The sequence below is a fragment of the Trichomycterus rosablanca genome, chromosome 13 (genome assembly GCF_030014385.1).
Source record: "Trichomycterus rosablanca isolate fTriRos1 chromosome 13, fTriRos1.hap1, whole genome shotgun sequence".
Lineage (NCBI taxonomy): Eukaryota > Metazoa > Chordata > Actinopteri > Siluriformes > Trichomycteridae > Trichomycterus > Trichomycterus rosablanca.
Window position 1 is genome coordinate 6,096,576 of NC_086000.1, and position 27,729 is coordinate 6,124,304.

At 40.9% G+C, this 27,729-nt stretch overlaps 1 protein-coding gene across 1 annotated transcript; it reads right to left on the minus strand.

The window, feature by feature from the left end:
* Nucleotides 1-446: 446 nt before the first annotated feature.
* LOC134325654 (zinc finger protein DPF3-like) lies at nucleotides 447-27,729 on the minus strand. The gene is made up of 10 exons (XM_063007901.1): nucleotides 27,698-27,729; nucleotides 10,478-10,638; nucleotides 8,709-8,816; nucleotides 6,966-7,090; nucleotides 5,821-5,916; nucleotides 5,267-5,330; nucleotides 3,514-3,555; nucleotides 2,707-2,850; nucleotides 2,486-2,596; nucleotides 447-769 (listed from the first exon to the last, which is right to left on the minus strand). Exons 1-10 carry the CDS (start codon nucleotides 27,727-27,729, stop codon nucleotides 609-611), a joined length of 1,044 nt encoding a protein of 347 aa, XP_062863971.1. The 3' UTR covers nucleotides 447-608.

A 27,729-nucleotide genomic window follows, 5' to 3' on the forward strand; every position in this document is an offset into this window, starting at 1 on the left:
GCTGTCGCAGTCACAGGTCTCAAGATAACACAGACCACATAGATAACTTATTCCAGACTTTCCATTTGCATTCCTTGGCAATTTCAACGACAAAAGCACAATCAAAAAGTCTATGTTCAAGCTGATGGCTTTTCTTTACTGAATTTTAGTCCTTGTGAGTATTCAACTGTCCTTCAATTTTTTTCAGTAGTCCAAATTCCAGAAGTACTCTCAAAACTCTCAAATTTACAACCACAAAGGGCTGTATAATATTCTGTCCTCATGTAGCATTTCCCATCAAGGGAATATTTTAAACCTTAAAAAGCCATTTTTAAAAGAAATTAAACAAAAAGAAACTAATCTTCTATTATTATTTAAAAATATAAATAATGATAAATGATGATAATAATAACAATAACAATCCAATGTCCAAGAAAGAGAACACTTTCATATATCTACTTCCGATATATTGTCTTGTGCTTTTCATGAAGAGAGAAGTGAGAACGGTTAAACAGACAAAATTTCTAAAAGAAAGCAGCAGAATTTTTGCTGGGTGGGGGGCATGGGTGGGTTGGGTAATGGTGTTGCTTCTAGTTGTTAAATAACGGTTTAAAAGGTGTGCAGTTTTTCTATCTGCACTTTGGGGTGGCGTCACTGCTATTGGATAACGGCTCTTCCAACTCATCCTCCTCAAAGCCATGAAATGTAGAGGTGTCGCTCTCCGAAGTGGCACCAAACAGCTCCTCAGCTCCAGGAATAGGATTCTCTTGTTTAACTTCTTCATGGCCTTCTGGAAAACACGTCATTACGGTGCATATTACTTCATGTAATTCTGCCTGGAAAGCAAAGTTTCCAACAAAGTGTGTAAGTTACAGTTAGTAGAGCTTAGTGAGTAAAGTTTTGGCTGTATTGCAGAGCAGGGATTTAAACCCTTTGTTGGGTCCTTATTATGATTATTTCTGCAGCAGTTCTTTTTGTGTGACTGAATGACTTGATATTAAATTTGTGGTTTGGCTTCTTAATCTATGTCAGAATCAAGGCTGGTTTGACAAATCAGAACATGGGTGAGATTGAGTCTGTCTAAAAACCTAGGGAGCAACCTTGCTGCCCACTGCCCACTATCTAGGCAGCTGCCCAAGTAGAAAGGATTCTAACTGACAGAACTTTATAAGGCAGATCATCTAGTGCACGCCTATCACTGCAGTGTTTACATTTAAATGTTTGGCATTTAGCACACGTTTTTATCCAAAGTGACTTACAGTACTGTGACAGTATATTGTCTAAGCAATTGAGGGTTATGGGCCTTGCTTAAGGGCCCAACAGTGGCAACCTGGCAGTGGTGGGGCTTGAACCAGCGACTTTTCATTTACTAGTCCAGTGTCATAACCGCTAGGCTACAACTGCCAAGTGTTAACTTACTACCCTATAGGCTGAGGCAACACAACTGGCATGCCAGCTAACATCTCACGGTTCTCCTCGGTCAGGGTAATGGTCTGCAGCAGTTAAGGAGATAGCAGTGTAACAGCAACATACAACCCCAAATCAGAAAAAGTTGGGACAATATGGAAAATGCAAATAAAATAAAAATGCAGTGTTCCTTACATTTACTTTTACTGGATTGAACTCAAGATGTTTCATGTTTTGTCTGCTCAACTTCATTTGTTAATAAACCTCTATTCCTGCATTTCAGGCCTGCAACACATTCCAAAAAAAGTTGGGACACGGGCAATTTAGGGCTAGTAATGAGGTGAAAAAACTAAATAATGATGTGATTCCAAACAGGTGATGCCAACAGGTGATTGTAATCATGGTTTGGTACAAAAGCAGCATCCAGGAAAGGCTGAGTCTTTGATGAGCATATTTCTCCCTCTACAGTGCATAATATCATTGAAATTCCTCCCGATTCCTTGAATCGTTTAATGTGTAAAGGCCAAGGGTGCAAGCTTAAGCTGAACGCCTGTGATCTTCAATCTCTTAGGTGACACTGCATCAAGAACCGCCACTCAACACTAGCTGATATAACCACATGGGCAAGGGATTACTTTGGCAAACCTTTGTCAAGCTCTACAATACAGAGTTAACACTTTACTGTGCAAAAAAAAGATGTTTATTAATAAATGAAATAAAGTTAACCAGACAAAACATGAAATATTTTCCATGCTGTCCCGATTTTTTCTGATTTGAGGTTGTAGAATAACGTGAATAAAATCTAAGTGTTATAAATACTAAATAAAATGATAACAGTCATGGTTATGTTTAGTCAGGTATATTCCTTTAGAACTGTGATTCTGTGAAACTTAAGTATTTTTAAAGTATTTTTACACTGGACATCTGTAAAGCATTTTTTGTGGTCACAGGTATGCAGACCAAAACGATAAATATGGCAGCAGGCGAAAGAAAAAGAAAAAAAGCATATAGTGCTGTGTGTACTATATTGCACTACTCAGTCGAGCTCAGTTTAGCCATCACATATTTAAGAGAGTTGGGGCTAAAACAGACAACATACCTGAACGGCCACACTTGGAGCACTTGCCATCTTTCAGATTGGAGCCTGAATTTACTTGACAGACTTTGCAAAAACTGTTTTGTGTATGACCAGCATCTGGACTCTTTTGTTCTGTGAATACAGAGCAAAACAAACATTTTTAAATAAAGGACTTGCAAATAACCTATTATAATACCTTAAAACTGACATCGTCATGTTTAGTTAGTGAATATAAGATTTACCTTCGTGAAACTGAGGATGGTGGTTGATAGCTAGAGATCGTGATGGCTCCGTTTCCTTGGCCTGGGGCTCCTCTTTATCAGCGATGTGGCTATGGTCATAGTGGTAACTTAAACCGGTGCGATTCCTGTAGCGTTTCCCACACACTAAAAATAAACACAAAAGAGAAGTCAGATACAGTGCATCAGCAATCCCTCACGACATTTAAACTACAAAATAATTATTTCTCAGATTTAAGAATGCTCTCAGAAGAACATTCTGTACATGGTTAAAAAAATCTGCAAAAAAGATAACCACAACTATCAAGTGGGCAGCGTCCTGTGACCACTGATGAAGGTCTAGAAGATGACCGACTCAAACAGCAGCAATAGATGAGCGATCGTCTCTGACTTTACATCTACAAGGTGGACCAACTAGGAAGGAGTGTCTAATAGAGTGGACAGTGAGTGGACACGGCATTTAAAAACTCCAGCAGCACTGCTGTATCTGACATGGATCAGTGTCTGATCCACTCATACCAGCACAACACACACTAACACACCACCACCATGTCAGTGTCACTGCAGTGCTGAGAATGATCCACCACCTAAATAATACCTCTGGGGGTCCTGACCATTGAAGAACAGCATGAAAGCAGGCAAAAAAGGTATGTAGAGAAATAGATGGACTACAGTCAGTAATTGTAGAACTACAAAGTGCATCTATATAGTAAGTGGAGCTGATAAAATGCACAGTGAGTGTAGAAACAAGGAGGTGGTTTTAATGTTATGGCTGATCGGTGTATGACAAGTAACAATGAATCTGCATACCTGGGGTGGCAGCTTTGGAGTTCTGCTTTTGTTTGTATTTGTCTAAAACACACAAGACACAAATATTAAACCTAGGTAGGACAGAAATGTGTGCCAGTTGAACCTAGCCTGTTCTCTGTGGTAGAGATGAAAGGTTTGACACATGGAACAAGATCAACACAGTACGACTATGAAATCCTGTTCAAAGGTACCATCCATCAGTCAACCATGCTTAGTGCAGCAAGTACTTACAGTGCATTTACTTCAAGTTCAACATTTCATGTGGTGTCATGCTTTCTTTTACAGTGAATTGACAACCCAACAAGTGTACAAGGTAGCTTGTCTTACAGTGCCGGAGTAAGAATACATGTCAAATCCTTAGCGATAGTTAAACTAGGGCCCTACAAAATTTATGGGGAAATACCCGAGTAGTGTTTTTAGCTGCTTTACACTTTGACATTTTGACTAAGTGATTGCTAAATGAATTGCCACAGGATTGCTAGTGTAACAGACTTTTTTTGTGCTGTAGTGTGCTGACAATGTTTGATGTATGTGTTTACGTATTGAGTGCATTTGAGTCCCTTTGGGGATTGCGTAATCAATGGACAAGTGTGCTTCTCTACACACATGATCATCTAGTCAAGTCAAGTCAAATTTATTTATATAGCGCTTTTTACAATGGACATTGTCTCAAAGCAACTTCACAGAATCCAGGACCAACAGACCAAAAACCCCTGTTGAGCAAGCCGAGGGCGGCATGTACAGTCAGTACAGACTGCATTTTTCACATGCACGAGTCGAGTTCATACACCGACGGGCACTGCGTACGAAGGGCCACACCCCCATCAGCATTATTCCTCAGCCCCGTGCAGGCGCCATCAGTCAGCCAGCAGGGGCCGCAGTTGCACCAGTTATGAGGACCTATGAGGACCCCCAACCCTGAACAACAGCCAATCGTTGTTCATGCAGCCGCCCAACCCAGTCGGAAGGCAGAGCTGAGATTCGATACGATGTATTCGAAACCCCAACTCTGGTGCGCTAGCGTACTTTACCGCTGCGCCACCTGAGCGGCCCCACAAAATCAAATTAAACTGAAAGCTGTAACTAATAAAAAATAATTGGAGTTCTTCATTGTTCAGTCCAGTCTGTGATAAAGTCTGTTGCAAGTTCTGGACATTTTGGTGCAAACACGTCAGGTTTCCATCCTATCATCTGTCTGTAGTCTGTGCTGCGCCTCAAAAGAACAAGCCAGTAAAGTATTACGTTCCTGACAGTTTGTCTATGTACAGTTTATTTCTTACTTTATAAACTCAGCAAACTCTAAAGAGCAAATGAACCAGTAAATGTAAGACACTTGAATGCTACTTGAATGAAAAATTTTAAATCGCCAAACACACCCCTTAAATTGCAAATTACACGAGAAGCGACTCATTCCACGGCCCATGACGCGATTTGCATGGCTGTGAATTAGGTAGGGCTTTACTTATAACACTTCTAAAACCTGTCCTTGTTAAACATATAAAGGTCTTTCATTCACAACATCATTTTAATTAAGATTCTATAAAGTTCTGCTTTCGAAATTTTGTTTTTTCAGCACTAATAAGTCTACATTTCAACCTTCCTTTCCTTACTGTGCACCCTCATTTGATGTTCACTTCTGGCACCGTAAGACTACCTACTAAATAGAACAGAGCATCATCTATTTAAAATCTGAACACACTATTAAGAACTGACGCCAAACTTGCTTCAAATTTCATCAGTGCAAGTTACTTACTTTCATAAACGTATGGCTTATCTTGATCATCTAGGTCTGCCCTCCGACGTCCACTGCCTCGACCCTTTATATAAAGACAAGGCACACTAGAGATTTAATCAATCACTACCAATCATCATATTGTCGTGTATTTAAACCAAATCATTTATACAGATCACGGGACTGAACTGACTGAATGCTGAGTATAGTTACTGACTGTGCATCCATTATGACTACATTTACCATCCTAAAAAGGCTAGTTCCAGTATGATAATGCATCATGACCTAAAGCACAGGCCATCTCAAAGTGGTTTATGAACATAATAGAATTGGATCTGTGGACTGGGCAAGCCATTAAAGTACATCGAACTCCTAACAGAGCACATTTGGGAGGTGCAGCGATTATGTGATGCAGTTTTGCCCACATGGACAAAAGAGTTCCTACTCTAGTATTGGCATTAGTTTCAAGTATCAATATATATTTTCCACTGGTGGCATCTGTAGTAATAGATTAACTGACAGCAAAGACATATTCAGTCTTATGATTACATGACTAAACCAGAGAAGTCACTCACTCTGCCTTTGCCACGGTGTTTCCTCTTTGGTATGTCAACTTCAAAGTCGTCAGCATCATGATAACCATCTTCTATGGCGTCGGCCTCCAGAACTCTCTTTAGATATGTATGAAGAAGAGGGTGTGTCAGGAAAAAAGAAAAAAGAAAAAAAGAAAAGAGAAAGCATGGAAAAATGAGTGAGAGACAGCGGATTAATTCAACAATGTATATGTTCACTTTATATTAAGTAAAGCATTAAAGCATTCATAAAGCATTCATAACAGTGCATCAAAAAACAGACATCAACTGAACACTACTGTACACTATGCTGCTGGGTTAACCTGTAAATATCTGGTTTAGAAAAGAAGTATTTTGAAAAAAGGAAAACTGTAAACTATTTGACTGAATGTTTATGGACCATCAGCTCATGCACATTCCACTGCACAGCCAATGTAACAAAATGAGTTTTCTTTGTGAGATTATTGATAAGGCAGTAGTAGCTCAGTGGTTAATGTAGTGGTTTAAGCTTTACCACTGCCAAGTTGGGTCCCTGAGCAAGGCCTTTACCATAACTTGCTTGCATTGAATTAAGGAACGTGTACATTGGATAAAAGCATCTTCTAAATGCTGTAAATATAAATGATTCAGTCCACATTTCATTTCATTAAGGTGTTCAGTGGGGTTAAGGTCAGGGCTCTGTGCAGGCTGCTGGAGTTTCTCCACACCAGACACAAAAAACAATGTCATTTAACTCACATTGTAAACAGAGAGGAAGGCTATTGCTAAGACAAGAAAGGGCTTGAACTTTGCTTTACCTTACACAAATAATGCTTTTTAAAGTCACTGCATTCTCTTATATGTAAGATTTACTTTGTTTCAATAGAAATGGGCAAATTTGCATCCCTAGTTCAGTGATATCTGGCCATCATTACTGGATGGTTAACCGGTAACCAACTAGTGTCCCATGAAAATATAAAACAAATCATTTTTCGGGTTTCGATTTATCGGTCAGACAGCCAGGTAACAGATTTACACCTTTGGCAAAACATATTGTTTTTTTTTCTAGTAGTAGCTGAATTGTAGAAATCCAATCTATAAATCTCCAGATCAACAGTACTTGAGATGACATTGCATTGCATTGATTGACATCCAAAGCAGCAGGTTACCTGAATCTCCAGCAGACTCTCCTCATCTCTGTTGCTGTTCCTCTTGTCTAAGCCGTCACCTCTCAGCAAAGCCTCGAGCGCAGTGCTGGGTGGAGGCAAAGTGTCTTTAGCCGCCAGGTTGCCGTCTACAGGAGAAAAGTGAAAAACACACACACAGTTTCACTCACTGCTCAGACAAAAATATAGAAGCTTGTGTCAGTATAAGCTAATTGTGATCATTAATGCCTAGTTCACACTAGAAAGCATCCAAATGTATCTGTGTTTAGCTGTATTTTCTCCTGTTTCAATTTTAAACCTGTGTTACAGCTCGGGGTGCTGAAAAATTGTAAAGATCAGCTTTTCCGAGAGAGTCAAAAACACTTATCGTTAAAAAAACGCTTAACATGACTTAATGTATTAAAAGAACAACATAGAAACACTAAACCTCTCTTAATTATTACTACTCATAAATTCTCTCCACTAATGAAATTAGTACAATAAGTCACGTTAAGCTTTGTGCACCGGCACACTCCATAGGAAATAACGACACAGCCATTGCAAAAGCTATTTTGCCACTTCTCGTGTGAATGCGCCTTTACTGAACTCGCTAAGTAATACGGTATTCCAAGATCAAGCATCTCAACAATTAAGAAGCATAAGGAAACAATAAAGAAGTAAAGGTAAAGGTGCAGATTTTTATTGTATTTTATATTGATTTAAACTGTTTTCAATTATATTTCAGTGTTTTTATATTATATTTGTGTTATTTTCAGTGTTTAAGTGTCAAAAACAACCCCATTATTTTATATTAACCTAAAAAATATGCAGTTCCACGGGACCATGAATTGACATACATCCTTATGGGAAAAATACCTTGAAAATCGACACCTTTTAAACTTCGCGCCACTCCCAGAACCAACTGACGTTGAGTTTCAAGGTACCACTGTATACACATTCATCAAACACTATTAGGTATACATGTTGGGTACATATGTGTATTAAATCCTTTAAAAGCTTTACCTTCTATACAGATTGACTTAAGTATACATTTTTATATTTACAGCCAAGATTCAAACTCATATCTCAATGGTGGTGGCTAGCGTAATAAACCGCTGCACCACCAGAGCTGACAGGTATGTGTTAAACAAATGCTGTATGTATTACTGTCTGTGGCATATATGTTGCTAGGTACACATACTCCATTTATTAATCAGAAGGGACCTCCACTGAGCAGATGCTATAACATAGTAATGACATGGTTATGTGTTGGACTTGTTTGAGTGTAGGAAGTGCAGCAGTGTTGCAGGGTGCAGCATTCTGGCATCAGAAGATGTCCACTAATAAAAGACTAGAGGCAGATTAACACACACTGCATGAACGTCTCCGATTGTACACCTACAATGAGTGCTAAGGCCAGGAAGTTTCAACAGCTTTTAAAAATCCCAGCACCTGATATACACATCCCAGTACAACACACACTACCTTGTCATTACTATGTTAGCGTCAATGCAGTGCTGAGATAGGTGTCCTTTAAATGTGTTTGCTATGGCTATAAAACCTATCCAGAAATCACAGGGGGCAGACTTGTTTCAGTTTAATTTAAGGGCATTAAAGGCTAGCCAAACCACCTGCGTGCTGAAAGGAAACCAGTACACATGTACAGACAGCTGGCCAATAGCACCGGTGGTGGGCTAGCAGAATAGGCCGCTGTGCCAACCAGTGAAATCACGGAGACGACCAGAATCAAAAAGACCTACGCATTACCAATATTTAGGCCGTAGAGGTGAAGAGTGGAATCCACGGAGGTGAGTAATCTTCTCTTCTTTCTCCAGCACCGAGCAGGGTACGAGTACATCTGGCCAGCTGCCAAGCCTGCATCAAAGCACAACAGGAGCAATTTATGATTAATTTACTTCATCCTGCTGTTCATTTGTCAGTTATTAACCTCCTTGGAACAACTTGGCAACTACAGGTAACAGAGGAGAATGTACAGTGTCTGTTTATTTACAGACATTGGGTCTGTCTGAAAACCTTGCAAGCTGCCTTGCAAGAGAGGATTCTAATAACTCTAATGACATCGAACTTGGACAGTGGTTATGTCACCGCAGTTTTCGCTTACTAAGCTAACACGGTTAGTCTCAGGCCATTCAAACCAATGGGATGAGGTGACAAGCCGCTAGCATTTCAGCTAACCTATACCCCCGTGAATTAACAACTATTAAACTGTCAATGGCTCAAAAAGTCCAAATCTGCAAATAAACAAGCCCAAATTTACAAATATAATGCACTTACATTTATTTACATTTAAAAATAGCTGTTGTGAGCACAATTTCTTGTGAGAAAAGTTGTGCCACACTGATTGCTGGGATTGCCTTCACCGCTGAGAAAGCACTGAATGCTCCCTCATTCAGTCAGACTATCAGGCATCTCAGTAGGCAGCATTTTAATGTATACAAGAATATAGACAGCCTTCTTCTTGGGAGCGTGTGTAGGACGACGTAAAATGCTGTCTATGTATTCTTGCCTTGTGACCAGTGTTTTCCAGTGGAACCAGATCCACCCTGACCAGGATAAAGTGGTAAATTAAATTAAATATACAAGTCCAATTCATATACACCGATCAGCCACAACATTAAAACCACCTCCTTGTTTCTACACTCACTGTCCATCTTATCAGCTCCACTTACCATATAGAAGCACTTTGTAGTTCTACAATTACTGACTGTAGTCCATCTGTTTCTCTGCATGCTTTGATACGCGCCTTTCATGCTGTTCTTCAATGGTCAGGACTCTCCCAGGACCACTACAGAGCAGGTATTATTTGGGTGGTGGATCATTCTCAGCACTGCAGTGACACTGACATGGTGGTGGTGTGTTAGTGTGTGTTGTGCCGGTATGAGTGGATAAGACACAGCAGCGCTGATGGAGTTTTTAAACACCTCACTGTCACTGCTGGACTGAGAATAGTCCACCAACCAAGAATATCCAGCCAACAGCACCCCGTAGGCAGCGTCCTGTGACCTGTGAAGGTCTAGAAGATGACCGACTCAAACAGCAGCAATAGATGAGCGATCGTCTCTGACTTTACATCTACAAGGTGGACCAACTAGGTAGGAGTGTCTAACAGAGTGGACAGTGAGTATTTAAAAATCATACCACTCATACCAGCACAACACACACTAACACACCACCACCATGTCAGTGTCACTGCAGTGCTGAGAATGACCTGCTCTGGAGAGAGTGGTCCTGTGGGGGTCCTGACCATTGAAGAACAGCATGAAAGGGGGCTAACAAAGCATGCAGAGTTTTAATGTTATGGTTGTACATAAGTATACGTAGTGTGGGATTTCTAATTATAGGCACAGTTTATTATTTGATTAATTAATAGTTAGTAACAAAGCATAAAAACAAAAACAAAAATATAAAATGTAGTTTTATATTTTAAAACTCAACAACAAACACAAGGCATCTGTTACAAGTTTTCATTACTGCTCACTCAACATCTTTTTGTCTTTACTGGTACCAAAGCTCACCTGGTCCACGATGATGCCGTTCCATCCAGATGTAGCAGTTGTTCTGTGCAACGCCGGTCTGTGAATCTAGGAAGGGCAGACGGACACTGCGCTCCGCACATAAGCGAGCATTGTAGCTGCGACAGTGCTCAATGGCTTCTCTGTAAAACTGGTCACCCAACCTAAAAAGATATTAAACATTATTGAGCTTATTGATGGTGCATTTGTGTCGTGTGATATTATTATTATTGTTATTAATTTATATAGCTTCCTTTATACTGCAGCAGTTCAAAACACTTTACATGGTGGAAAAATGGCATGGATACAACAAGTCAAATAAAAAGACAAGTATAAAATACAATGCTTAATTAAAATAAGTGAGTAAATCAATAAATACATTGTAAATCAGCATGTCAATGATGCCCCAGGATTTAAGCTAGTCGTGCTGTTTGGGAAAAATGTCTCCACATACAAATAAGGTAGAATCTTACCCTATTTTGTTTAAATTGTGCAACTTGAGTCAACTCAACAACCATCACAATCAGAATCACTTTATTTATTTCACCAGGTAAGTTACTCATACCAGGAATTTGTTTTGGTGATACACATAATAGTACACATAATACACATGTATGACACGTAAAATTTCTTTTTTCCATGTTATTTATGCATTTTCTCCCACTTTTCTCCCGATTTAGCGTAGTCAATTTGTCTTCCGCTGCTGGAGGATCCCTGATTGCATTCGAGGTGAATATATTGCTGCTCACGCCTCCTCCGACCGAAACGCAGCCCTTAGCGGAACCCTTTTTCATCTATGCACTCTGCACAGGCGCCTCTCTATCTGCCAGTCAGGGTCGTTACACAGCGTCTGAAGACCCCACCCACATAGTCAGGTCATGACGCCCCTAGCAGAAACGTGTCTGCTGAAGGCACTTCCAATGGCGCCCAGCTGACCGGTGGCAACGCTGAGTTTCGAACTGAGAAGTTCAGAATCTCGGCGCTGGTGTGCTAGGGGAATATCCCGCTGCGCCACCTGGGCACCCTACATGTGACATATTTAACAGACCAGACAGCACACAGACTGTTATCGAGTATTACTCATAGCTACAATGTTACTGGCTGCTTTCTTTTATATTTCTCTACGTGTCTCCGAACCAAAATCATTAGACTTTTGGATTGTTTGAACATCCACTACACGAGTCTGTAGGGGTCCTAACAAGCTCCTTCAGTTCCAGAATCTTACACCCCCCTGTGTAAGAAGGAGTGCTACTGCAGGTCCTTCATTCCTGCAGCCATCGGGGCTTACAATAATAATATGTAATATGTATCTTATCACTCAATAAAACAACGTCCTGCAAAACTTCAGCACCAGGAAAACACTAAATAAATAAGTAAACCATACTGAGTCCAGACGCTTTCAGACGGGCATACTGTGTAACACGGTTTAAAAATGAACAGCCTAAAATACTCCGTAGCATGTATATTAATCCAGAATTGAGGTCAGCCAGCATTGAGACCTGCTTGACATTATGTAGCATGCTTGACCTTAACATTAAGGGGTCAAATGGCTCCATTTTACTTTCACCAGATCTCAGCCTGATGAAGAGGGAGGTGAAAGATTTTGGACCAGAGAGTAAGACTGCACTTTTAACCATCATCATCAAAATTCCATTCCAAATTAAACCTTCATAATAATGGCACACATCCACGGCAACCAAAGCTTGTTTAAAGAATCAGTCCTGGAATATCCTAAAGTGGCTTTCTCAGTCTAGATCTAAAGAAAGCAGTCGATGCACAAAAGCCATCAAACCTCACTGAGCTGGAGGCTTTTGCATGAGAAGAATGAGTGAAGATTCCACAAGAGAGGTACCAGAAACTTGTTAGCCCTGTTGTGGTCGGTCAAACTTTCCTGGATTTTTTCGAAGACAAACTTGCTGAGGGGTAAAATCTAAGCCAGCTAAATCCCTTCTGCTATCCATACTAAACTATGCTGTGATTTTTGTCTAATGGCAGCAATGTCTCAGAGAAAAAAAGAGAAAAGGGTGGGGTTTGTGAAAAGACAGAGTGACCGGCTCCAGATCCTGCAGTTGTTGACTTGGCTTTCTCTGCAGCTGAGGATTCAAACTGAGAAGCTTGCTATGAGGCAGCTGTTTGAAATTCAGCTTTTCGCTTGCTCAGAGAGACATTTTTTATAAGGTAAGATTTCCAGCAGGCTCTGAGTAGAGAATGATGCACTAAAATGCACTAAGCTAACAGACAGTTCACATCCCAGTTAAAGTTTAATAGCCAATTAATGAAATTGCCTCTTACACAAACGTTAGCTGAGGGGTAACGTTACATGTCTGGATATTACCTACGTAACTGTGGATGAAGCTTGAAACGTATAGTTTGAAGCCCTGCTCTTTTGGTCACTGTGGATGACTATTGATGAGTGGACTATATCTGTCCAGGACCAGAATCCAGGACAGACAGACCAAAAAACCCCTGTTGAGCAAGCCAAGGGTGAAAGTGACAGGAAAGAAACCTTGAGAGGAACCAGACTCAGCAGGAACCTCCATCTTCTTTGGGTGGCCTGGAGGTATATCGGTGTATGTGTATGTAGCTGTAGAAGTTATTTAGCACAGATTCATGTATCAAATAGGTACAGGGACCACTTGCTTACATGACAAATGGAGCTAAAACTCACAAATTTTTAGATGATAGGACGACCACTTTGCTGTGTTGCCATTGTGGGGTCTCAATGATCCATTTGCATAGTTGTATTTTTTATAAGTACGGCCATACCTAATTCACAGCCATAAAAAATGTGTCACGAACCGTGAACGTTTACCGGTTAATTTGCACTATGAGGCGGTCCTAGCTAGGGCTGGCTCGATACCATTTTTTTAATGTATAATACCGATACTGCAAACTGAGTATCTGCCGATACCGATACCAATCCAATAACGTCATTTCTCCTCTCAAACAACTAATCAGTAATAATTCATGTCTCAATGCACCATGGTTAAACTAGTGATTTTTTTAAAATGCTAAAAGTTTAAGTAGATCAGTGTGTTTTAATTTCTGAATGGCCTTATTTACATTGAGTTATTTACATGAAGTGTTATTTACCTTAAGTGTTATTTACATTGTGTTATTTACTTTAAGTGTTATTTACCTTAACTGTTATTTACATTAAGTGTTATTTACATGAAGTGTTATTTACCTTAAGTGTTATTTACATTGTGTTATTTACTTTAAGTGTTATTTACTTTAAGTGTTATTTACCTTAACTGTTATTTACATTAAGTGTTATTTACATTAAGTGTTATTTACATTAAGCAACAGTATCGGATCAGATTACACGTTTTTTTCCTTCCGATATCCGATCCAGTGATTTGGGCCAATATCAGACCGATACCGTGCCTGCCATAGTCCTAGCAATCCTGCGGCAATTCAGTTAGCAATCGCTTAGTCAAAATGTCCAAGATCCCAAAGTCTAAAGCCAGTGAATTTAGCAGGGTCCTAATTTTAACTAATAAATAGTCCTCTAACAACAAGCAATCAGGTCTGCAACCATCACAAAAACATGCAGGGAGAAGTTGGTAGGTGTGGTTAGAAGACGACTCTGCTGAGACAGCTGAGAAACAGACACGTTTTTCTTCAGCGCTGGCACCCTTCCCAACTGTGGGTTGAGTCTAGGCTGCAAGACTCAGGCCGTATCTCCAGAGAGCATGCGGGTGCACTTCAGCGTTTCTGACAGGAAGTCAGTCTAGCTGCAGCAATGCAAGCCGAGACTCTGAACGCGTTTCCAGTGGACAAACAAAATCAGGCCAGCGGTGAGCGAACGAGTAGCCGACTTATTCCAAAAGCTCCTGTTTGACCATCGTGGGGTGCAGCCATAACGCAACCCAGGTTGGGCGGAAAGCTGAAATTGTAATATGACTCAGCTGAACTGACAGTGGGAGGTTCTCTGATGCTATCAGTGGTTTCATTCTGACAGTGTTAGCTTCTCACCATCCACTGACCTATGAGTAATGGTTGTATGTTCATCTCATTTATTTATTTATTTTTTTTCTCCAACTTTTTAGCGCATCCAATTTCTACCCGTCAGTCATTCTCTCACCAATGCTGGTCCCCGCTCCTGATTGGGGCTGACGAAGCCTCCTCCGACACGTGCACAGCAATCGAGAGTCCCGCCCCCCCATCTGAACAACCAGCCAATCGTTGTTCATGCAGCCGCCCAGCCTTCAGCCGGCAAGGCAGAGCTGAGTTTCGATACCATGTATCCGGAATCTCAGCTCTGGTGCAGAGCGTGTGTTTTACCACTGCGCCACCTGAGCGGCCTTCATCTCGTTTTTTATGTTGACCACCAGGGTCAACATGGATCCATTTCTCTGGAATAACTGGGTGCTATGCCCCACCTCAGACAAAGCCAATCATGCCTGTACGCAGACGCCCAACAGCACCACTATGGATTAAAACCCTCGATCCCAGCAGTGCCACTTGGGCACCATGGTTTATATTAATGTACTACATAATAATTACAATAATAATACATCCTTGTTTCTACACTTACTGTCCATTTTATCAGCTCCACTTACCATATAGAAGCACTTTGTAGTTCTACAATTACTGACTGTAGTCCATCTATTTCTCTGCATGCTTTGTTAGCCCTTTCATGCTGTTCTTTAATGGTCAGGACCCCCACAGGACCACCACAGAGCAGGTATTATTTAGGTGGTGGATCATTCTCAGCACTGCAGTGACACTGACATGGTGGTAGTGTGTTAGTGTGTGTTGTGCTGGTATGAGTAGATTAGACACAGCAGCGCTGATAGAGTTTTTAAACACCTCACGGTCACTGCTGGACTGAGAATAGTCCTCCAACCAAAAATATCCAGCCAACAGCGCCCCGTGAGCAGCATCCTGTGACCACTGATGAAGGTCTAGAAGATGACCAACTCAAACAGCAGCAATAGATGAGCGATCGTCTCTGACTTTACATCTACAAGGTGGACCAACTAGGTAGGAGTGTCTAATAGAGTGGACAGTGAGTGGACACAGTATTTAAAACTCCAGCAGCACTGCTGTATCTGACATGAATTTACAGCAGGGGCTTCCTTCTTTATTCCACATATTGACCATAGACAGCTCCATCCATTTACAGCACTACTGTTTTTTTGGCTTTTTGTATTTTGTAGTTCTTGAATTACTTCTGATCAGCTTGAGAAATTTCCACTCAACAACGTCAGATCAAGTCAAGTCAAATGTATTTATAAAGCACTTTTTACAATAGACATTGTCTCAAAGCAACTTTACAGAATCCAGGACCAACAGACCAAAACCCCTGTTGAGCAAGCCGAGGGCGACAGTGGCAAGGAAAACCTTGAGAGAAACCAGACTCAGCAGGGACCTCCGTCCTCTATGGGTGGCCTGGGTCAACCACTCATATGATGATTGCTTAGTGCCACTCATTGGAACTGAAGGCAGGTGGAGGTACAATGCACCATGTGGGCATGTAATATCCGAGCTTCAGAAGCTCAACTGCCAAAATGTACTGAACGGCAGTTGTCGGTTGCTTGGGCAAACTAGAAAATAAATCAACCAGTACAGAAGTGTGTGTTTAAAACCTGCTTTATACCTGGGGCTAAAATGAAATGTAAATGTGTTTGAGTTGAGCTACAAGGGACAGGAAACCTCAGTTATGAAGATGTATGCAGTAGAATGAAAAGTTCCTGTTAGGGGTTTGTATAATCATCTGAGATGGGATCAAGAATCATCATGCACAACATGAATGGTGAATGACAAGGTGAAACCAGTCACACTAATGGGATTAATAGAAGAAGAAAAAGAATGAAGGATGCCTTTATCTGTCATATATACATATACTGGTGTATTCCAGCTTGTTTGAAAGCTGGGGTCAGAGCGCAGGGTTAGCCATTATACAGCGCCCCTGGAGCAGACAGGGTTAAGAGCCTTGCTCAAGGGCCCAACAGGGGTGGCATGACAGACCTGGGATTCAAACTGTCAACCTTTTTTTAATTGATAGTCCAAAACTCTACCCTGAGAATGTTAAGGGTCTTGCTTAAGGGCCCAACAGTGGCTGCATAGCACAGCCTGGATTTGAACCGGCAATCCTCTGATTAATAGCACAAAGCTCTACCCACTAGGCTATCCCTGTCCCTATTAAAAGTAAAAAAAAAATGATACATTTATTGTCCATTTAAACAGTCCTGTCTAAGTCTATTATCAAAAGCCTTAATATATGGATGAAGATCTTTACATGAAAGTTTAGCCACTGTTAACCTTGAGGTACAACTTTTAGTTTTGGGTAGGACTCTTGGCCTTAGTTGGCCTAGTCCCCTAAATGTATTCTTGATTTGCCCTTCTCTTCAGAAATGTGACATTCTGGCCCGACCTGATAAGCAATGCATGTTTATCTAGCAAATTTGACTCCAGTGCAACCATCTGACATCACTAACCTCAATGTGTTGCAGTGAACTACACTATTAGAATTTATGAGCAGTATAATGATAAAATATGTAACACTGTAACAGTTTGCAGTACTTATTTACCACTTTATTAGGGCCCTACTAATTTCACGGAGAAATTTGCTTAATTATATACTAATCTCGTTTTCAAAAATCACAGATGTCACAGATCTCTAAGTTAGGCTTGGGAATTGTTACTTACTTGTTGTGAAACTACTTTTTGGCAGAAAGTTTGCATTTGGCTTGTGTCCACAACCAAATCACAGTCGTGATGTTCTTCATTATAACACATTTTTTTCTCGTGTTTTATTGCTTAATTAAGAACTACAGGTCTTCCCACCAGGTTTTTTGTAAGTATAGCAAACTTTGACAAGAAAATCAGACTAAAAGACTGTTTTCTAATTTCTGAAACCATGTAAGGATCAGTCTGCAATTAAGTAAGCATGCTGACCATGATGTAAAAAAAAAAGGTTATGGGTTTAAAAACCAAGTGTGGCTTTTTCATGAATTTCCCCGAATTTTTCTTCCAATCTAGTTGCATTTTGCTTCCTCTACTGCTGCAGACCTCCATTACTGACCGAGGAGAGTCATGACTATCACACACCCCCTCTGACACAATTGCAGTAGCCAAATGTTTCTAGTTGTTTTAGTACGATAGAAATAACGGCACAGGCAGCACCTGTGAGAAACGATTTTGCTGCTTCTCACGTGAATGTGCCCCTACTGAACGGAATACGGTATTCCAAGATCAAGCATCTCTGTGATTAAGAAGCATAAGGAAACAACAAAGAAGTAAAGGTTTTATTTATTTTTTAACTGTTTTCAATTGTATTTCAGTGTTTTTTATATACAGTGTATCACAAAAGTGAGTACACCCCTCACATTTCTGCAGATATTTAAGTATATCTTTTCATGGGACAACACTGACAAAATGACACTTTGACACAATGAAAAGTAGTCTGTGTGCAGCTTATATAACAGTGTAAATTTATTCTTCCCTCAAAATAACTCAATATACAGCCATTAATGTCTAAACCACCGGCAACAAAAGTGAGTACACCCCTTAGTGAAAGTTCCTGAAGTGTCAATATTTTGTGTGGCCACCATTATTTCCCAGAACTGCCTTAACTCTCCTGGGCATGGAGTTTACCAGAGCTTCACAGGTTGCCACTGGAATGCTTTTCCACTCCTCCATGACGACATCACGGAGCTGGCGGATATTCGAGACTTTGCGCTCCTCCACCTTCCGCTTGAGGATGCCCCAAAGATGTTCTATTGGGTTTAGGTCTGGAGACATGCTTGGCCAGTCCATCACCTTTACCCTCAGCCTCTTCAATAAAGCAGTGGTCGTCTTAGAGGTGTGTTTGGGGTCATTATCATGCTGGAACACTGCCCTGCGACCCAGTTTCCGGAGGGAGGGGATCATGCTCTGCTTCAGTATTTCACAGTACATATTGGAGTTCATGTGCCCCTCAATGAAATGTAACTCCCCAACACCTGCTGCACTCATGCAGCCCCAGACCATGGCATTCCCACCACCATGCTTGACTGTAGGCATGACACACTTATCTTTGTACTCCTCACCTGATTGCCGCCACACATGCTTGAGACCATCTGAACCAAACAAATTAATCTTGGTCTCATCAGACCATAGGACATGGTTCCAGTAATCCATGTCCTTTGTTGACATGTCTTCAGCAAACTGTTTGCGGGCTTTCTTGTGTAGAGACTTCAGAAGAGGCTTCCCTCTGGGGTGACAGCCATGCAGACCAATTTGATGTAGTGTGCGGCGTATGGTCTGAGCACTGACAGGCTGACCCCCCACCTTTTCAATCTCTGCAGCAATGCTGACAGCACTCCTGCGCCTATCTTTCAAAGACAGCAGTTGGATGTGACGCTGAGCACGTGCACTCAGCTTCTTTGAACGACCAACGCGAGGTCTGTTCTGAGTGGACCCTGCTCTTTTAAAACGCTGGATGATCTTGGCAACTGTGCTGCAGCTCAGTTTCAGGGTGTTGGCAATCTTCTTGTAGCCTTGGCCATCTTCATGTAGCGCAACAATTCATCTTTTAAGATCCTCAGAGAGTTCTTTGCCATGAGGTGCCATGTTGGAACTTTCAGTGACCAGTATGAGAGAGTGTGAGAGCTGTACTACTAAATTGAACACACCTGCTCCCTATGCACACCTGAGACCTAGTAACACTAACAAATCACATGACATTTTGGAGGGAAAATGACAAGCAGTGCTCAATTTGGACATTTAGGGGTGTAGTCTCTTAGGGGTGTACTCACTTTTGTTGCCGGTGGTTTAGACATTAATGGCTGTATATTGAGTTATTTTGAGGGAAGAATAAATTTACACTGTTATATAAGCTGCACACAGACTACTTTTCATTGTGTCAAAGTGTCATTTTGTCAGTGTTGTCCCATGAAAAGATATACTTAAATATCTGCAGAAATGTGAGGGGTGTACTCACTTTTGTGATACACTGTATATATATATATATTTTTTTTTACCCCTTTTTCTCCCCTTTTAGCACATCCAATTGTTCAATTAGCATCGTGCTTCCTCTCTGTCTATGCCGAACTCTGCCCTGACGGAGGTGATTGAAGCTAACCCGTATCCCCTCCGAAACACGAGCAGCAGCCAGATGCCACCCACACATTGATGAGTTTGGCGCCACCTAGCGTTGCATGCGGAGAGACACACCCTAAGGGCACCCTCTCCCATCTCTGTGTAAGCGCCTCCTATCAGCCGGCAGAGAACGCAATCGCATTCTGACAGAGAGAGACCCACATCCGGTTCTTTGTCCCACCCCCCACATGAGCAACCGGCCAATCGTTGCTCATATAGCCACTCAGCTTCGAACCGGTAAAGCAAGGCTGGATTCGATACCACGCTCTCAGAATCCAGCCCTGGTTGCAGCGCGTTTCTTTTACCGCTGCGCCACCTGAGCGGCAGTGTTTTATATATTAAATGTGTTATTTTCAGTGTATACGTTTTAAAAACAACCCCATTATTTTGCATTTGCCTAAGATATATGCAGTTCCACGGGATCATGGAACACCCAGGTTTTCCATACATCCTTATGGGGAAAAAATACCTTGAAACTCAACACCTTTCAAACTCAACACCAATCCCAGAACCAATTGATGTCGAGTTTCAAGGTACCGCTGTACATCGTTATCTTCAATAAATGGAACCATCAATTACATTTTTATTTTTGTTACATTAAAATTAGTAAATATATATGAAATCAGGAGGAAAGCACTATATTTCACATCTTCACATCACCTTTACACAGGAACGTGCATTATAACATCACAGTGTGGCAGCATGTTGGTTTTACTGGTGGCTCAAATTGAAGTGGTGCCAGAGTGATATTAAGACAATCGTTTTAGGCTGCAAAGGCCGATGCATTAGCGTTAAATAATTCATCTTTATAAATTATGAATAAGCAGACCACATAATGCTATCTGTTTTATCATGGATACAAGCATTTACAGGCAGTCGCCCAGAAAGTCTGAAAAACATCATATTATGTAAAACATACCACAGGAAACATGCATCTTCCTAATCACTTCATCTTAATCAGGTTTGTGGTGCGCTCGGAGCACATTACAAAGTCCAGTGATGGACTGGCATCCTGTCCGGTGTGTGTTAATGCAGTGAGTCTGGGAAACCAGACCCACCGTGACCCTGACCGAGATAAAGTGGTTAATGAAAATGAAATGAAATGATAAGTCAGGAAAGCACTTGTGTTATAAGAATGATTGGCACCACATGAAAAAGTTACAGCGATAAAAAGCAAAACGGGGAAATGTCGGCTTTTATTGTTTTCTAACTCAAACATCAGTGGAAAATATCCCAACTCCTAAAATAAATGCAGCCCCACCCACATCAGGATGCAGGTGTTTATGAACAATCTGTTATTCTGCTGGAATGATTTAATCCTGATTTTTTCCCCCCAATTTTCTCCCCTAATCTAGTCGTATCCAGTTACCCTGACTGCGTTATGCTTCACCTCCACCGATACAACCCTATACTCCTGACTGAGGAGCTTCGCAACTGTCACACGCCGACACGTGCTCAGTACCAACTACGCCTGCACAAGGCGTGTTCATATGCAGATCAGCCTTGTGCACGGAGAGCCACACCCTGATCAGCATTATTCCCCAACTCTGCGCAGGCGCCATCAATCAGCCAGCAGAGGTCATAATTGCACCAGTTATGAGGAACCCAGGTCCGGCTTACCCACCCTGTGAACAACAGCCAATCGTTGTTCATGTGGCCGCCCAGCCCAGCCGAATGGCAGAGCTGAGATTTGATACAACGTACAATTTTACAGCTGCACCACTTGAACGGCCCTAATCCCGTTTAAAAAATATATGTATTTACCTGCTCGATTACTTCTAATTCAAAGTGTATAAATCACCAGCCGCTGTGGTTTTGCAGGGGGTGAACTGATCTGCACTTGGTTTTACGAAACAACAGTCATCAACAGCTCTTCAGTGTGCAAGCTTAAATAAATACACTCGCACTTTTGCATTATTCTGCTTTATGCCAAGTTCACACTACACGACTTTCAATTTGTTCAGATGGCTGAACAGTTCACACTACACAACCTGATCTCTTGTAATCGGGTGTCTTTTAAGTCGTTGTGGTTTTCACACTACACGACTGACCAGCGATAGGGAATTACACACTACATGATCTATCTGGTCTCCCAAACTACGTTTTGTCACGAAAACACACACGAGTGACAAGGGGTTTAGTGATGCCATGTCCAAAAATGCACGCCAGCAAGAAGCGAGCGATTAAAGTTGTCTGTGCGCTGATTAAAGTTGTCTGTGCGCTGATATAGCGTAAAAGCAAGTAGGAAAAATAAATGAATCTGGGTGAAGGAGTGGATTGGGCTACGCAGCCAGCAGGGATTGTCTGTTCTGCACAGAGTTGGAAGTCAAATAAATATTATTTGCAATGCAATGTTGGCATTATAGTATTATAAGTCACAAATACTGTAAAGCTTGTATGTGTGCCAGTGTATTCTGATATAAACTATATTATGCCCCTGTTCCACATATTTACACTCCTCCCCCAGGGTTTCCCTTCTGTATTTTGCTTCCATAACAATTACAACCTGATCGCAACAATTTTCACACTACATTATTTCAAGTCACTGACAGGTCCAGATATTTAACATGCTTGATATTTTTCTTGAGTCTGTGAGCGCATAGCGAGCTGCTCGGATCGAGTTGTTGAACAGTTCACACATAACGATCGAGAGCCGATTTCTGAGCCCCGAGCGAACGCAGGGTTGCCTCCGAGCTGCCACATCTGCCACGGCGACCTGTCCGCGAAGATCTGGGCAAACTAGGCATAAGCCTTTATCAAAGCCTAGTAGAGCAGCACAGTTTACTTCATTTTATTTTTTTATAAATACCAAGGCTGGCTGCTCAGGTGGCGCAGCGGTAAAAAACACACGCTGTTCACCATACATCATATCGAATCTCGGCTCTGCCTTACCGGCTGAGGCCGAGCGGCTACATGAACAACGATTTGCCTGTTGTTCAGATAGGGGCGGGTTTAAGCCGGATGGGGACTCTCTCTCAGACTAGTGCGATTACGACCTCTGCTGGCTGGTTGGTGGCGCCTGCACGGAGATGGGGAAGGAGTGCGGTAGAGGGTGTGGCTCTCTGTACACAGCGCTGTACCGCACTGCGCTCATCAAGTGTAGGTGATAAGATGTTCGATTGCTGTGCACGTGTCGGAGGGGGCGTGGAGCAGTCTCGTCCTCCCCAATCAGGAGTAGGGACCAGCATTAGTGAGAGGATGATTGACGGGTAGAAATTGGATGCGCTAAAAGTGGGAGAAAAAGGGGTAAAATAATAAAATAAATAAATAAATACCAAGGCTGGAAAAATAAAGTTTTGTCCAAGTTTTACCGAGTGTGGGGAACAGAAGGAATGCGCAAGTAACACAGCAGGTACTTTGCACATAAAAAAAACAGTGAACAAGTAAGCCATGGACAAACAACTGGCAGTCACACACTGACTGAACTGGTTGTGACGGATTGTCGCCCTGTCCACGGTATTCCTGCCTTGCACCAAGTGTTTCCTGCTGGAACAAGACCTGCCACGACCCTGACCAGGATAAAGTGGTTGATGGTGGCATGACAGCATCCAGGCAGTCATCATGTTTAAATTCAGTTGAACCGTATTTGCATTTTGTCATGAATTTGTTTTTATTTTACATCTGGATTTACTCCGATAAGTATTCATCTCTGGTTATGATTATCCTACACACTCTGTCTTCTGAAAATATTGCTCATGATCATTTACATTTTTGGCATCATTTACATTTTTTGGGTCCTCGCTCGAGGACCCAACCTGGCAGTGGTGGGGTTTGAACCAGCGACCGTCTGCTTACTAGTCTAGTACCTTAACCACTAGGCTACATTTAAATATTCATTTAAATATTCAAACAAAACACGCGACCACCAACCCCGGGTACAATGAACATCAGCCTTTATTGTGTTCACACCTGAAATAGTGCCACATGAGAATTCCAAACAGTACTGGATAGCCGGCGGACTTATATGATGACAAAGTGACCATTTCTTGATTGATACCTGCAGACACTAACAATTTCATGTTGCCCCGTTTGTATAAAGTGCTTTATTAAGATGTTGGGCTACCACAAGCCACCAGAACAGCTTTGGTACACCTTGGCATAGACTCTACAAGACTTCGGAACTGTACTGAAGTGATGGAACACTAGATACACTATATGGCCAGTATATGAACACCTGAACATGAGCTTGTTGAACATCTCATGTCAAAACTATAAGCATGAGTAAAGAGTTCCTGTGGTTACTGTGAAGGCTACAGTGTATGATTTATATCTTGATAAAATGACCAGTTAGAGGATTGATTTGTAGTAACCCTTTCTCTAAGCGGACAAACAATACACATAGCAATCAGGTTTTTTTTTTATTTAATTTGTGAGCTGACTGTATAACACTGTCTGCGTCCGAAATCGCATACTTCCATACTAAACTGTACGCGAGAGCGGGTAGTGTGTCTGAAAATGTAGTATTCATTAAACAGTATGCGAAAAGTACCCGGATGACCAACTGCATGGAGAGCCATTTTTAAGTATGCAGACAGTCTGTTAATCTATCCCATAATTCAAATGGAGCTGCAAAGACGTTCGTAGCAAAGAAGAAAGATGGTGGAAAGCGGACTAAGACAAACATTAAAAATGTTATGATTTAGTTAGATTAGCTTACAGCTTTACTGGCCAAGCAGTGCACACTGCCTCGAATTTAGTACGTAGTGTTTAAGTATGTAATTTCGGACGCAGCCACTGTCTTGTATTGCTAAGATTAAAAGTCTTCTTACATAAAGTGTAGATTTTAAATCAAGTGTGCCATTCACAGTGAAAAGAGAACGTTTACAAGACTTCAATGAGGCCTGCTATGTTGCATGGCATTGCATGATGGTGGCACTGACAAAAAGACAGGAGAGGGATCTAAAGATGCTGCGATTCTCATTGGAAGTAACAAGGATCACAAGATAAGAAACGACTTTATTAGAGGGATTGAGATGCTTTGGGCATGTGCAGTGGAGGGATGAGAGCTCCATCTTGAGAAAAGCGCTGAGAAAGGAGCCATCAGGAAGGTCAAAGAGAAGATTTATGAAGGACATGCAGGTGGGTGGTGTGACAGAAGAGGACATTCAGGACAGGAGAAAATGAAGAAAAATGATCAGCTATGGTGACCCCCAATGGGAGAAGCCAAAATGAGAAGAAGAAGATTTCCCAGCAACATAATTAAATATAAACGTACCAGCTTTCCAATAAGTATCATTTTCTATAAAACATGACAGTGTTCAAACACGACTTGCTGCACGTTCCAAAGAATGACCCATTTTTGAAGTCCCACAAGGCATCAATTCAATTATCTAAACTCAGCACAGAGCTTATATTGATTATCTTGTAGACACTATCTAGTGCACTATATACTTAGAAAAATGGGTTTAGGCCCACTTACACAACTGACAGAAAAAAACGTAGCTGAACACAACCATAAAACCTGTGTTTTTATAATATAACAACATTGTTAAAAAGCTTCATACTAGTAGTACATAACATTATGATTGTTCAGTATATACATTACTTTACTCAGCTCAAACACAGAAGGCATGAACGTTTTTTACAAATGATTAATTAACATTTATGACATTTAGCCTTTAACCTAAGCAACTAACAGTTGTAGCTAATTTATGTGCAAGCAACCGAGAGTTAAGGGCCTTGTTCCTGGGCCCAAGAGTGGCAGCTTGGTGGTGGTTGTGGGGTTTGAACCAGTGACCTTCTGACTGCTAGTCCAGTAACTTAACCGCTAACTCCATCCACCCTGATTAATAATAGTTATGAAATAGCTCTATAAAAATCTGTAAAACACACATACCAACACGATTCTCTAACAAGTCAGTAGTTTTCCCTGCCATCACAAAGTAACAGTATGAAATAAACATATCTGGTTATTGCTTGTACAGTGGTACCAGTGCAAAAGTGGTTTTGTCACTTCTCAGTGAATGCGCCTTTACTGAACGGAATACTGTATTCCAAGATCAAGCATGTCCACGATTAAGAAGCATAAGGAAACAATAAAGAAGTAAAGGTAAAATATAGGTTTTAATGTACTTTTATATTGATTTGTAACTGATTTTTAAGTGTTATTTCCAGTGTATAAGTGTCAAAAACATATAAGTGTCCCATTATTTTACATTAGCCTGAAATAGGAACATGGAACACATTAACAGGTTTTCCATACATTCTTATCGGGTAAAAATACCTTGAAACTCAACGGCTTTAAAACTCAATGCCACTGGATTACTCTGCTGCAGACAGACGTAGCAAATTGATTAGCACAATGCTGAAGTTCAGGTACTCAGATCTTTAGGCTCAGACTTTTTTATTGTTGTGTTTTATTTTCAATGGCCTTTATAGTTTAGACAAACCTTAGAGATAATAAAAGTGGTGAACTATAAATTGTTGATGGGATGCATTAGTGTAAAGAGGAACTGAGTGTAATCTTAGTTCTGTTGTGGCAGAATAAAATATTATTACTTTTTTATTATTTCTAATAATTTTGGAATTATTACTTTTTATTTATGTACTTGGTTGCATAATCATAATATGTATAGGGAGCAGAATTGTCTGATATGTGTCCAAATTGGGCTTTATGGTTTTATTAAAGATTAAATACTGATTTATGTACACCGATCATTACAACCACCTCCTTGTTAGCTCCCTTTCATGCTGTTCTTTAATGGTCAGGACTCTCCCAGGACCACCACAGAGCAGGTATTATTTAGGTGGTGGGTCATTCTCAGCAGTGACACTGACATGGTGGTGGTGTGTTAGTGTGTGTTGTGCTGGTATGAGTGGATCAGACACAGCAGCACTGTTGGAGTTTTTAAACACTCAGCACTGCATTGTCACTGCTGGACTGAGAACAGTCCATCAACCAAAAATATCCAGCCAACAGCACCACGTGGGTAGCGTCCTGTGACCACTGATGAAGGTCTAGAAGATGACCGACTCAAACAGCAGCAATAGATGAGCGATCGTCTCTGACCTTACATCTACAAGGTGGATCAACTAGGCAGGAGTGTCTAATAGAGTGGACAGTGAGTGGACACGGTATTTAAAAACTCCAGCAGCGCTGCTGTGTCTGATTCACTCATACCAGTCCAGCACAACACACACTAACACACCACCACCATGTCAGTGTCAATGCAGTGCTGAGAATGATCCACCATCTAAATAATACCTGTTTTGTAGTGGTCCTGTGGGGGTCCTGACCAAGCAGAGAACCCAAGTTGTAAAGATGCAATATTATAAAAAATATATTTTGGATAAAACCAGTAAAACAACACACCACTGCTAATCCTTGTTCCTTAAAAAGAATTAAACACAATTTTACTGTAGATAATATAAAACTATTAAACTGTTTGAACTGTAAATTTACTTTTGATAAGATTCATCTGTTTAGAACTAAGCAATTTATGTTCATTTAGACATGTTTACTTCTTAATAAATACAAACGTATGTTCAACGTGAGAAAACACACTGTTTACTGCTAATCTAAAGTATAATACCATTTTTTTATAAATTTTTTGTTAAATATTAAGCTAAATGATTGATTATTTATTAATTACTACTAAGAAGCACTTCATTATTGTTTTTTTTATTAGAAATGTCAGTGAGATTATATTGAAGTGCTAATAAATAAGAACTGAATTATTAAAAAAAAAAAGAAGCAGTTCAACTTGGGATTACAAATGCACATTATTGCAGAGAAGCATCGGATCTTGAACGCAGCACAACATAAATAACCTCATGTCAGCAGCTTTATTGATCCGGGTGCAAATACTTTCTTCATGTCAGAAAATTCCACACCGGTAATAAAATGCAGTAAAATAACACCAGCAGATCACGGCAGTGTTTGTTTAAGCTAAACTAGTGATAGTGTAAACTGTATTTCTGCAAACACACACTGATTCTTTATTAAAGTCACTAGTGAGATGTGATTAAAGCCCCGGACAGCGATACCCGGCTACAGGAAAATCACCCTGATCACATTCACACTGCGATCAACGCGTGTCATTCTGCACCAGCATGATTCTGCATTTCTTATCAACTCTACCACCGATCACAAACTCTACACACGGCGCGTTTAGTTCATAACCGCTTACTTACGTGTTTAGAGGATTCTGAATGACAGCCGCCAT

Excerpts from the sequence above, each read along its gene's own strand:
- LOC134325654 (XM_063007901.1), bottom strand. The coding sequence starts at position 27,729 with ATGGCGGCTGTCATTCAGAATCCTCTAAACAC. Across the intron at positions 7,091-8,708 it reads CCTCTACGGCCTAAATATTG|ACGGCAACCTGGCGGCTAAA; the intron begins GTAATGCGTAGG and ends TTTCTCCTGTAG. Across the intron at positions 3,556-5,266 it reads TAAGCCATACGTTTATGAAA|ACAAATACAAACAAAAGCAG; the intron begins GTAAGTAACTTG and ends TGTGTGTTTTAG.